Source organism: Emys orbicularis, chromosome 1, assembly GCF_028017835.1.
Source record: "Emys orbicularis isolate rEmyOrb1 chromosome 1, rEmyOrb1.hap1, whole genome shotgun sequence".
In the NCBI taxonomy this organism is placed as follows: Eukaryota; Metazoa; Chordata; order Testudines; family Emydidae; genus Emys; species Emys orbicularis.
The window spans coordinates 115974467-115987731 of record NC_088683.1 but is presented as its reverse complement, the minus strand read 5'-3'; the positions used below and the strand labels follow the sequence as shown (position 1 = coordinate 115987731).

The following is a 13265-nucleotide window of genomic DNA, read 5'->3' as shown; positions in this document are numbered from 1 at the left end:
GGCTTCCAACTATGCTTGGGACCCTTGCAACATGTAGAGATGGGCTTGAACTAGAAACCCGGAATCTAAACATACTGAACTTCAGGGTAGTTCACACCTAGATCTAAACTTTATGGCTTATGCCCAAAGCTCAACATAGCCAAGGACCACATTCAGAAACCGTGCTAGAAACTTGCCAGGGAGAATGATCTATAGCAACGTTTAAAAAACCCCCAGATCCCTGTTCTCTGTGGACACTGAAATCATGCTATGAAATGATTGTGAAACATCATCCTGGCCCCATGCCTGACCATCATTTTAGTGCCTGGTGGTACCTAGTATAATTTCCTAGTGTGGACAGGCCTAGAGAGAGATCTCTCCTCCTATGCCCCTTTGCTCTGTGTGCAGTTCCCCTGTCCCTCAGCCTTGTTTTGTATTTGTCCAAATTCCATTTTCTCTTGCACATACCCCTCTGCTGAGCCCTCCACGTCTCCCCTTTCTCTGCTTGACACAGGGTGGAATGTACATCTTCCAGCTGTTTGATTATTATGCTGCCAGCGGTACGTGCCTACTGTTCCTGGCCATTTTTGAAGTCATCTGTGTTGGCTGGGTATATGGTAAGTGGAACACAAGGACCCAGGCTGCTATGGGAGGAATGGGAATAGCCATGTCAGCCCCATGGAAAAGCAGGAATGCCTCGTGCTTCCCATTTAATCTGTTCACCCATGGGATTCCTCAGTCCCCATACACTTAGTGTAGGAATGATTCTTATCTCTGCTTTGAAAGGGATTTTCCCAGGAAGAGAAGTGAATTCAGTCTTCCTGCTCATTCAGGCATAGGTTCTGTCTCCCACGCACTGTGCTGTTCTGCCAGTGGACCTCTAGCCCTTTCTGGCTGACACAGACTATGCTCATTTAGAGTAGAAGAGGATTCTCCACGTAGGAGTGGCACTGGCTGCCGTTTTATGGCTGACCTGTCATGCAATCTCCCTCTGTCTTTCTGTTAATTTAATCCTGACAATTTATTTAACCTGAAATTCCATATACATACACACTGTGAATTAGCACACATAAAACTCATTTGCATAGTGTCTGGCCACAGTTACAAATGAAATTAAAGGTCTGATCTAGCGCCCAGTGAAATCAATAGAAAACGCCCAATGACTTCAAGAGGAGCAAGGTTGGACCCCAAAAGCTTGTGCCTGCTCCCTCTGTGTGTGCATGTGTCTGTGTGAGAGAGATTTATACAAATGCAAAAACCAGAGCATGGATTCATTGCAGGACCACCCAAAATGCTGCCTTAGGGCATCACTTCACCTTCTATCTGCTCTGGTTATCTAAAACAGTCCTCACGGTTTCAATCTCAGCTCTGATGCAGCGAGAGGACTGTATGTGAGCTCTCTTCTGGAACAGTTAATCCCAGTGTGTACCTGTTGTTTGGAGAATGCTCCCTGCAGCATGTTATTGGGGCATCAGCCATCAAATCCAGAGCTCTGAAAACTTATCAACTTATTCTACGCTCGGTTTTCAGAGCTGGGAAAAAATTACATTAGTGCTTCCCCTTTGGCAAATGCCATCAGTGGGTTTGACTCAGCCTGGTCTGTTTACAGGACTAAAGCTGTGGACCTGAAATCTCAAATCCTTGTAACAATGCCTTGCTGACAGGCAGGAGGAAGCTACTTAGTGGTGGATGGCATCATAATCCCTGGCAATAGGGAAGCTTGGAATGTGTGTTTGTGTTAGCGCCACTGCTGTAATACTTTGCAGTGTAAGCCAGAGAATCGGTGCTGCCAACCCATAGGCAAGGAAAACCCATTAACTGGCATTAGTCACTTTTTTTTTAACCAACTCCCCCATTTTTTTCTACTGACTCCATTTCAACACTCTTAGAAATGAAGCCAGCAAGTGCAAATTAAAGTAAAGCCATTACAATCACAACATGTATTGTCCTGACCTGACCTATGAGGAAATGTTAAAAAAACAAAACAAAACTGGGCATGTTTAGTCTTAAGAAAAGAAGACGGGGCGGGGGTGGGGGGGAGCTGAGAACGGTCTTCAAATATATTAAGGGCTGTTCTAAAGAAGTCAGGGATCAGTTGTTCTCCAGGTCCACTGAAGGTCGGACATGACGTAATTGGCTTAATGTAAAATAAGGGAGATTTAGTTTAGATATGAGGAAAAACTTTCTAACTATAAATAGTAGTTAAGCACTGGAACAGGCTTCCAAGGGAGGCTGTGGAATCCCCATCACTGGAGGTTTTTAAGAACAGGTTAGACAAACACCTGTCAGGGATGGTCTAGGTTCACTTGGTCCTGCCTCTGAGCAGGGGCTGGACTCGATGCCCTCTTGAGGTCCCTTCCCGCCCCACATATCTATGATTCTGTGAATACGCAGCATGCTAACACTCAGCAGGATAGTGGCTCCCAACAGGGCTGGCTTTCTTCTTCGTTCCCAGCTGCTATGTCCCATTACAGACTGCTAAGCGTGCCCTGACTTCATTGCTAGTAATTCTTTTCTACATGAGCAATCGGTGAGGTTGTCACCAGGGTGTTATACGATCACAGTTGAGAAGGGATGTGGCCTGTGCAATTGTGAACGGGGAGGCGTGATGCTCAGGAGGCCGTCTGTCTGTAAATGTGGTCCACGCAGTGTTTGAGAAGCCCTGCAATAGGGGGAATGAAATCTCATGGCCATAGAATGAATGGAATCCTCCCCCCTAGAATTTAAACACAGCCCGGGTTTTCTTCCACAAGATCGCCTGGGGAGCTTCACCTTTAGGATGCATCCCTCAAACAGACCTTCTCCTGGTGGAGATACAGAGTCACACAGGGATTGGGCCCCAGGATCTGTTCCCTTTTTAGTAGGGAGGGAGGAGAGTAGCTCCCTTTATGGGACTCTTTCACTAATTTCTGTAATGTGTGTCCAGCTACGACAGCTCTGGGCTCCTTCCTGCATATAAAAATTGACGAAGAACAAGGGATCCCCCTCACCACCCTCATGGAGCATTACTCCTCTGGCTAACTGCATGGGTTATCCCTTTCTCCGGAGCACTAGCACTGACCATCAGATACCGGACATAATGATCCATCTGGTCTGATGAATCCTGTGCTCCTAGTCAGATATGATTCTAAGAGGTGCTGACTGCCTGCAGCTCTCACTAAAGTCAAGGAGGGATGTGGGTGCTCAGCACGGCTCAGTAGTAGACCCCAGGCCTGGAAATGTCTGATCTCTAAGCGGCAACACTCGAGTTATAACTTGAGTGAAACTTTGCAATGAAGATAAGCCCATAATCAGTTCCTGCAGGAATTAAGCTCTTTTGGAGGGTGGGTGGGGAGGAGAAGAGGTTTCTAGCTCCTATGATTGTGGAGACAACCTTCCAAAGGGAAGCTGAGGCAGCGCTGTCAGACTGAGTTTGGAGAGAGAGAAGCCATTGTTTCTCTATTGTGATACCTTACACTGTTCCTTTGGCAAGCAGTGAAGCCAGCCACTGGAGGATTCCACCTGCATAGGAGAACCTCAGGAGGGGATAGTGGCTGTAGTGACTTTATGCCAACCCCTCTCCCCGTAGTCTGTGCAGGAGATAAGGCCGGAGGAAGGGAGCATAGCCCCAGTGACCCCTGGCTGCCACAACACCCCCTTGGGACCATTAGCAGTCAGTGTCTAGTAGAGAATCCACCAGACTTGTCTAATTTATGCCAGGAACAGGCCCTGTGTTTGCACAGTCTAGGATTGAGGAGCTACAGGGGGCAGTTCTGTGCCCTAGCCCCAGCTGCACCAAGCCCATCGAGAGGCGTGAGAGTTCTTCCCGCCTCCCTGGGGTGCTGTGTTTCAGGAGCTCTGCTGTCATTGTGATTGTAAACTCTCAGGGCAGGGACTCGGTGTCTTCCCGTGTGTTTGTGCAACGCCCAGCAGAATGGGGCCCTGATCGTGATTGGGTGCTACAGCAGTGTAATTAACACATAAGAATGAATTACACTTTTTTTTGGCCCTCCTCCCATCTTCAGCGTGGATTCCTGGACAACTAATCTTTGCCATCGCCTCTTCTCTTTCATAACATGATCCCTGGCTGGTGCTCTTTCCTTCCCCTCTCATGCCTCCACTCACTCTTCTGCTTTCCTTTCCCTTCTGCAGCTTCAGCCTGCTGAACAGGTACTTGTGCTTTCCCTGCCATTCAATGGGTGGGTTGCTTAGAGGGCTCTGCTGCCTCTTTGCCAGACTGCCATGTTTTAGCTTCTCTCTGGTTATGCTTTGCAAATTCATGTCTTCAATGCTTCCTCATCAGTCTCCCTCTATTTCGGGCAAGGTGAATGCCTCTGGAGACTTTATCCTGATCTAAATATTGCCACATAAGGTTTGCATTGGAGACTGCCAGTGTCTTTCCATTTGTTCACCTCCGATGAATTCTCTTTGCCCGTGCCTTGTGCTGGTTCCCAGTTCTCCCACCTCATGACACAGCTCACTCTTGCCCATGACTATAGCATTTTCATGGTCAGTAAACTGTCCCTTGATTTCTTCCCACTCACACATGCACCACTCACCATCTCTCTGCTTCATTCTTCATCACTTTCCTTAGAGCCCATGTTTCTGTTCCATGGAAGGTTGTTAAGTGTCAACCTGATCTTTTCAAACAGAGAGGCCTCTTACTCTTCGTGATGTTGTTCAGCTTCCCCAGCGGCTTCTTGTCCATCCTGGAGTCTTCTCCTCAGCTCTGCCTTCTGCTTTGGAATAACAGGTACTGGTTATCTGAGGCAAACATCCACTTTAGCAGCTTCCCCATCCACTATGATCTATTCTTGCTCTACATTTGCATGTGACATTTCAGAGCTATGTCTCTGCCTACTGTGCAGATTGCTTATAATTTAATCTGCAGACTCCCAAGTCCCGGTAGTTCACACTTCTACTCCCCCGCTCCCCTCTATCCCATCCTGAACTGAAATGACCTTTTGAGCCACTTTTGAAATGAGCCAACACCATGGCTGATGAATTCCAGTGTAGACAAGTGCAAATAAATGCATGTTGGGAGGAATAATTTAAAATACACACCTGCACTGATGGCTTCTGAATTTGTTTCATCCTCTCAGAAAAGAGATCTAGGCATCACTATGGTCATGTCAGTGCTCAGTGTGTGGTGCTAGTTGAAGATGTGATTGAGGCTGCATTAAGAAAAGAGAATAAAACAGACAACACGGCTGTTCAGTGGATAGCTCAGAGAACAGAGAGTCTGAAGAACTTGGGCCAGATCCTCAACTGGAGCTATGCCAGTGTGCATCAGCTAAGGATTTGGGCCGTGGTTTCCATTCTGGGCTTTCCTATTGCTTAGCTGGGCAGATCTTGGACAAGTTATTTGGCTTCTCTGTGCCTCAGCTTGCTCCTCAGTAGAATAGGGACAATAATATCTACTTTTGTAAAGTGCTTTGAGATCCTCAAATGAAAGGTTCTATAGGACTGCAAATGACAATTATGCTACCCTATGAATGGGTTGTATAGTTGAATTCTGCTTTCGGCTTTGGTGAGTTCATCTCAAATTAGAGAAAGAAGGGCAATCAAACTGAGGATGGTAGTTAATGTATGAGTAGACCAATTGCACCTTTTTAATCTTTTCTCATAATACAAGAACAAGGGGAGACAGAGAGCAAGAAATTTAAAATGGATTGAAGGAAATCTTTTTTTTCCTTAATGCATCGTATAATTAACCTGAGGAACTCACCATTGCTGGATAGTCTTGAGAAAACCAAAATTTAATAACTTCAAAAATGGATTAGACACATTTGAACTTGAACAGCATCTGTGGTTCTTATAGGCTAGAGAAAACATTATAAGGGCTCTGCATTCTGATGCTTCAGGGCATAAACAGATCACCAGCTGGGTTCAGAAAGAAACTTCCCCTCTGGATATAGGTTTGCAAAAGTAGGGGAACTGTCAATGGGTTTTTTATGTCTTCTAAAACATCCAACACTGGTCACTTGCAGAGGAGATATTAGGGTTCATGGACTATTGCTTTGTTCCAGTCTGGCAACTCTTAGGATGCGCAGGATAAAAGCAGACATGTCTGTTCCTTCCAGTGAAGATCGCTCTGGGGAGATCTTTAGGGCATTCCCTCCCATAATGCATATAATCCTTCCAAATCTGTACTGAGGAGAAAGGGCAACACATGCTGTGCCTCCAGCTTCTTCTTAGCTAGAAAGCAATGGTGACTGGGTGAACTGATAACTTCTTCAGCCTAATTACGTTGTCATTTGCTTGTGAAAGGTAGATCATGCAAACCTCATGTTCAAGGGCACTCCGAATCCATTCATGTCAGGTCCCACCGTGTTCCACTGCATCATCCACTGCTTGCAATGGGCGCACTGGAACCACAGAAAATGGTGTTTATCTGGAACACATTTGGAAAAGGAAACATTAACAATACTACTACTAAATATAATTAGTAGAATATGGATTCCTGTGCAGAGGTGTCTTCTGTGTTCTCCTTGCTATTGTTTGGTATATTTGCGTTTGAAAAAGAGCTCTTTCTCCATTCATCCAGGATTTCCCTTCCACTTGATCCTGTAGAGAAATCCAGGATGAAAGTTTTTCTTCACACAATGCACAGCGTGTGGAACTCTTTGCCAGAAGATGTTGTGAAGGTCAAAACTATAACAGGGTTCGAAAAAGAACTAGATAAATTCATGGAGGATAGGTCCATCAGTGGGTATTAGCCAGGATGTGCAGGGAAGGTGTCCCTATCCTCTGTTTGCCAGAAGCTGGGAATGGGTGACGGGATGGATCCACTTGATGATTACCTGTTCTGTTCGTTCCCTCTGGGTCACATGGGATTGGTCACTGTCAGAAGACAGGATACTGGACTAGATGGACCTTTGGTCTGACCCAGTATGGCTGTTCTTATGTTATGTTCATGATACTCTATTGACTTCAGCAGATTTACACCAGGGATGAATTTGCCCAGGCTGTATTTAACACCACAATGTGTTCCTGTGAAAAGATTGTGCAATGTCACACAGACTATTCCATGGTCCTGTTTGAACCTGGAAATTGATATCAGTAAAGCTGGTCCAAAAAAAGCTTTTTCCTCCGTATGGAAATTTTCAACTTTTCAGGAGAAAAAAGAAACCCACCACACTGCATATTTTTGGCCAAAGTCAGAAATGCTGCCTCATGGGAGTTTTCTGGTGCCTCATGTCCAAATTCCTCTAGGGGTGGACAGTGGGCTCCCTGGCCAGACTATCTATCCCTTGATATGCCCCAATCTCCTGTCTTTACTGAGCCACTGCAGTGCATCATGGGAATTACATGGATGTGGTGCACCATGGAAGATGTAATACAGCTGGGGAACCCAGCCACAGAGAATGAGGGCATGAGCCATCCACTTCAACTCCCATTAAGCACCATGTCAACATTTGCAAATAGATTTTTTTTTTATTTCAGCAAAAAGTTTTCAGATTTTAAACAAAAAAGGTCAACATTTTCTATGGAAAGTTGACACTTCATGGAAAATTTTGCTTTGTCAAAAACCCAATTTGCCTTAAAAAACATTTTGAGGGAAAATATTGGACCAGCCCTAGAAACCAGCTAGGACAATTAAGCTGAAAGCCCCAGATGTATCCATCTGGTTACTAGGGCAGAATATTCTTCAGAGAGCCCCTCCACCCACAGCCACACAGTTAATCTAACAGAACTGTCTCTTGTTGACCTACGGGGCACATTACAAAGCCTGTGTATACCCACAGGTTTATTCTGCGGGGGCGGGGGTTCAGCTAGGTTAGGGAGTTCTTTTAGGCCCAAATTGTTAAGAGTGGGTGCCTAAAGTGAGACACCTAGCCCTAGGGGTCACTTCAGAAAAATTCAGGTGGACAGGGTTTGCTTTCCTGATGACCACATCCCAAAGGGGACGGTGGGAGGGAGGGGAGAGAAGGGGAGGGCAAAAAGTGGAAGACCTAATGGAGCATGGGTGAGGGTGAAAACCAAGGTCTAACAAGGGACAACTGCCCCTCTTGCCCCATAGCAAATAACGCCCCTGCACCTATCTCCATATTTAGGCAACTAAATAAGTGGCCTGAATTCCAGAAATTCTGAACACCTGGAGGAGCAAATACATCCCTGCTGTATGGAATTAGAGCTTCCATTTTAGTAAAGCATAACTAAACCTGGACTTGGCATGAGTAATTTCTGAAGAACAAAAATTCTCACCACCCTTACCTCTCTCTTTCTCTGTCCCTTCCTCTGGTGGTCAAGGTGCAGACCGTTTCTATGACAACATCGAGGACATGATTGGTTATCGGCCGTGGCCGCTGATTAAGATGTGCTGGCAAGTTGTCACCCCTGGTGTTTGCCTGGTAGGTACAAACTATGGTGAGGCAAGTTTGTACAGGGATCCTAGAATCTGAGTGAAGAAGAGAATTTGAGGGGGCACTATTGTTTCATAGAATTGCTGTTGTCGTGGTCAAAGACCCCCACGCAGTCATTTTAGTTCACAGACTCAGAGCCTGAGGCCAGTTTATTGACATACAAACCAGTGCGCACTGGGGTGTGGTCCGGAGACCAACACACCTAGCAACAGCTCACATGCTGCTTTTATTCCATTAAACCACAAGCAGGGTACAAACAATACGTCATGAGTTAAGAAATTGGGGACCAATTATAAGCTGGGCATGGGGTGAACACGAGCTCGGGGGCAAATCACAGGCTGGGTTTGGGGTGATCACGAGCTAGGGTGTTGGGGTTGGGGTCAGTCCTCTCACCCCCCTCCCTACCCTCTGACCTAATTTCCGAGGAGTGGGTGTTTGTTTGGGTAGAAGGGCGCTTGGTGGTTTCCGCAGGGGTGGTGCTCGGCCCTAGCTTTGGTACATTTCTTAAGACTTGAACTATGTCATTTTCCGGGGGATTTCAGCAAAGGCTTAAGGGGGGGGGCTAGTTTGCAGATAGCTGGAATCACGGAGTAGGTCACAGATCATGCAAAGGAGAAATTGCATGAGTCAGTTTGCATTTAGCTAAAGTTACCTATTGCTTCACACAAGCGGTTATTATATTTCATTAGCCATGAACATATTTCACCAGTACTGCTGGGGGGGGGGGGGAGATTTATTCTTTCATTCCCTCCTCTGTTGCTACTTTTGACTGGGCATAGCCTCACAAACTGATTTTTGGTTCAGGCTTTTAGGCCTACCCCATTACCCACGAAAGTCCTCAGTATGGCGGATTTCTAGGGGAGATGTTTCAGGGTCTTCAGGCCCAGGATCTTGGTTATCGGAAAGAAGGCCACCCTGCTCTATTTCCCCACAATCTCCCTCCTCTGATGCCATATAGGCATCACTATCCTTATTTAGAATGGAGGTCATTGGGCAATACTCAGACTCCGAGTTTATACTAAGGTGGTCAACAGTTGGGTCTGAAAGATTATTAACATCGGTGGAAAAGAACAGGGCCCTGAGGGGTGGTTGTGGCTGAGGCTGGGATATAGGACAAACTCTACATAAGCAGCACAAAAAGGCAATTAACAATCCACAACAAGCAGCTAAAATAATACCAAGCAAAATCTTTACAACTATAGAAGTGGAAAGGCTGGGTGCAAGCTGAGCCAATTTTTTAGAGACAAAACACGCAATATTATGAGAAGAACATAAGGCACCTAATCTATAAATGGCCTGAAAGTCTTTAACTGTTTTGTTATATTTTACTTCTATTACATGTATTTGGGCTTGAAAGCGAGATAGGTTGGAGAGGAGGTTAAATAGAGAGGTTAAATTTAAGAAACGGTTAGAGAGGAGAGGAGTCCAATTAAAAGTAAGAGGGATGGCTGGGTTGAGAGACACATAGATTTGGGGCATACCAGGCCAGGTAATAAAGCGGCTGCCTTGTGCAGTGGTTAAGTTAAGATTGTATGGAATGGGGATTTGGGGCTGAGATGGCAGGGCACACCCATCCTTTTTGCTAAACAATAATTTTCCCTTTGGGTCCTTTCCAATTGCTTCTCCTTCCCAACAGGCCATGTCCAATACATTGATCATTTCCCCAGGATGCAATTTGCGGAGGCAAAATAGCTGTGGGGGTTCCAAGGGCCATAATGACCACAAGATTCCGATACCCACCCAGATATGTTGAGCAGCAAAATCATAGGGAGTGGTGATGAAATGGCTAGGTTCATGGGGTGGTTTAACTTCCCATACCTGCCTGTGGATAACCCAGTCCCATAGACAATTCGCCCAGGGTTTTGGCACAAGTAAGTGCACTGGAGCCCAGGTGCCATTTACCGGTTCCGAAGCTTGGAAGGTATATGCAACAGAGTCACAGCTTTATTTTGACAATGTTCACGTATTTCTCCACTTCCACAGCTTGGGTGGCACTCCCACAGTAGTGGTAAGGGTTTCAGGCCACCGCTGATTTAAAAGGGACCGTTAAAGAAATCCTGCATTTGACTACAAGCTGAATCCCAGACAGTGTCCTTTCCTGCTAAGGCTAGGGTGTTTATTAATTTTGATAGAAGGGTTTGGATTGTGGTTCCCAGTCCTGACAAGGCATGGAGGGCTTTTATATTGGTATAGGTGTTAGTTAACCCTGCCTCAGTAAGGAGGCCTGATGCCCTTTCCAAATTTCCCAGACTTTCTTCGTGATCCCGGGTTTTATCTATTGTCCAAATAGCGGCTACTCTAGTTAGGTTATGTAAGATTCCTTCTACTACGCCTCCCTTTCCCCAATAAAAACTTTCCCACTGCACAAGCTGGGCCAGTTGAATGGCCACTCTCTGAAAACAATCAGGGTACTAGGTAGTTATTTGGAAAGCAGAGAGGGAAATGAGAAAGTGGTGGTTCTTATAGTAGCATTTAGCACAATTCACCACTGTAAACAACAATTTCATCGGTAGGATGTGCTATACCACATTCGTTGTTCCGAGACTTGAATTTTCCCTGAGGCTATGGCCAGACAGATTTGTATGGGAATTGGAGAAGATACAAGGGGGAGTAGCTGGGGAGCGGGGACTACAACAATGGGCAACCATATAGAGCCGGAATACACTGCAATACGACACAGGCCAAACCGGAGGCTACTGATTGGCCAAGATTACTTTTTCCCTCCCCACCCCAAGTTCGTTAAGGAGGAGAGGCTGAGAAATATTAAAAGTTTCATCTTCAGGTAGTTTTGGCTAGCTTCCGCAAGCTATTCTTCAAGATTTCGTAGTCTTAGTTCACTTAGCTGTCCGGCAATGAGGCTGCAAGGGAGGGGTTACCAGCACAATCACCTTGCTTGGTTGGAGGCTTTATTATGGCCTCAGGTGGAGAAGTCGTTTTCTTAGCAAGGTCCGAAGGCTTAATGGATTGGTCAGCGGACAAGAGTCCCATAGCATGGGGCCAGGGCAGTTCTTTGCTGATGGACCCTTATGCAGACCCAGTCTCTGGTTTTAGCGAGTGGCAGGACTGCTGTATATAAAAAGACCTAACACATTTAGTTAGTGCCTGACTATTGTGTGATTTATTAAATGACTGTTTATTTGAGCTAGGCCAGCAGGGCACTGTTGGTAGCTGCATTGGGTGCCCTGGTAAAATTTTTTATGAGGGCTAAATTTGGTTCTTTGATTGGGAGTGGCCTTTAAAGGGCATTTGGCCATACTGGATCTGTGAAGCTGCACACATACTGGATCTGTGAAGCTGCACATAGCTCTTTTATAATCAGTTTAGATATGCCAGATTGTGATACAAAATTCTTAAGCAAAAGCTCCACAACAGCCCCCGCATGACATATTTTACCAATACAAAACTGTTGCAAAACCTTCATCCAAGATCCTGCATTTGCCCTCTCTGCAAGAAAATACACCACCAAAACTAACACACACTTATAATTATAACTTTTAAACATTTGAACAAATTAATTTAAATATCCAAAACAGATTTAAAATTTTCCATTTTAAAACAATTTAAACTTTGCAAAGCACTAAATTACTTTAAGGATTAAATGCTAAATACCAAAACTAAACAACACTAGTTTATTTTGTTTGGCAAAAATGTTGTCCTTGGTTCCATAACCCCAAAACAACATTAACTTATCTTAAACTTATAAAACAAAAATTATACACACCAGGAGTGTTTCTTAACAAATTTAACTAACCTTTTCTTATAGTCAAATGATTTTACCTTAATAACCTTTTGCCTGGATTACTTACAGACACTCCCAAAGGAATGGCTGCAAAGAAACCAAGAATTTCCTTTTTAACATTTATTCATAGTTTTACCGCTTATGCCATTTGTGACGGGTTGGATCACAGAAACCCACTTGGGAGCTGCCACCCAATGTACCAAGACTACTTCTGCTCCTGCTTTCCCTGCCAGCCTAGGACTTCAGCACCCCGTCTTGCTGAGCCAGACACTCCAGTCTGCTCTAACACAGACCCCGCTGAATCACTTGTCCCAAAGCTGCAAGTCTACCTGAAAACAGCTCACAGTAGTGTGCTTGTCTCTAGCACTCAGATGCCCAAATCCCAATGGGGTCTAAACCCAAATAAATCCGTTTTACCCTGCACAAGCCCATGCAGGGCAAACTCATAAATTGTTTGCCCTCTATAACACTGATAGAGAGATACATTTTATATTTCCAGTTTTAGATACAAGAGTGGTACAAATCAGATGACTATACTCAGTAGATTATAAGCTCTGTAATGATACCATACAAGAGACCTTTTGCATAAAGCATATTCCAGTCACGTTATATTCACTTATTACCATATTTTTTTCTAAAACTATTCCAGTTACATTATATTGACTTATTACTAAGTTTCTATAAAAACATATAGACTGCATGTTACACCACTATTCAAGCAATCACTATTATAAAAGAAAGAAAGCAAGAAGCCAACTCTGCAATTACTTAATTTTCACCAGCAACTACAGAGTTAACCCCTCAACCCCCCCCTCTCCTGACTTCCTCAAACTGCGGTTGTCTGCCCGCTTGGGCCCAATCCTTTTTTTCTTATGGGCACAGGCACTGTTTTACTATCAATTCAGCAAGGAGGGTGGGCTGTTTTTACCAACTCTCCTTGTAGAAGATGACCAATTATTTAACAAAACAATTATTATTATACTTAAAGAGTGGTTAAACAACACAACAACACTAAAACACTTGCTATCATGCTTGAAGAATAATTAAACAACACTAAAATCTATATTACACAAATTAGAACACTGCAATAAGCTCTGCTCTCTCTTCCGGGGGAGAGCAATCCTTCCCTCTTGCTCCTTTTTAAACCTGGGTGTAGCCTCACCCCTTTCAACATTCACACCACTGGGGAGGATTTATAAGGG

General features: G+C 44.8%; 1 protein-coding gene across 1 annotated transcript in view; it reads left to right on the top strand.

Moving 5' to 3' along the window:
• LOC135891577 (sodium- and chloride-dependent betaine transporter-like) overlaps nt 1-13265 on the top strand; it is a 55616-nt gene that overhangs the window by 20366 nt on the left and 21985 nt on the right. Inside the window, exons 11-12 of the mRNA XM_065419164.1 lie at nt 494-596; nt 8212-8312. Of these exons, the coding sequence (XP_065275236.1) occupies nt 494-596; nt 8212-8312 (204 nt within the window). The remainder of the gene's footprint in view (nt 1-493; nt 597-8211; nt 8313-13265) is intronic.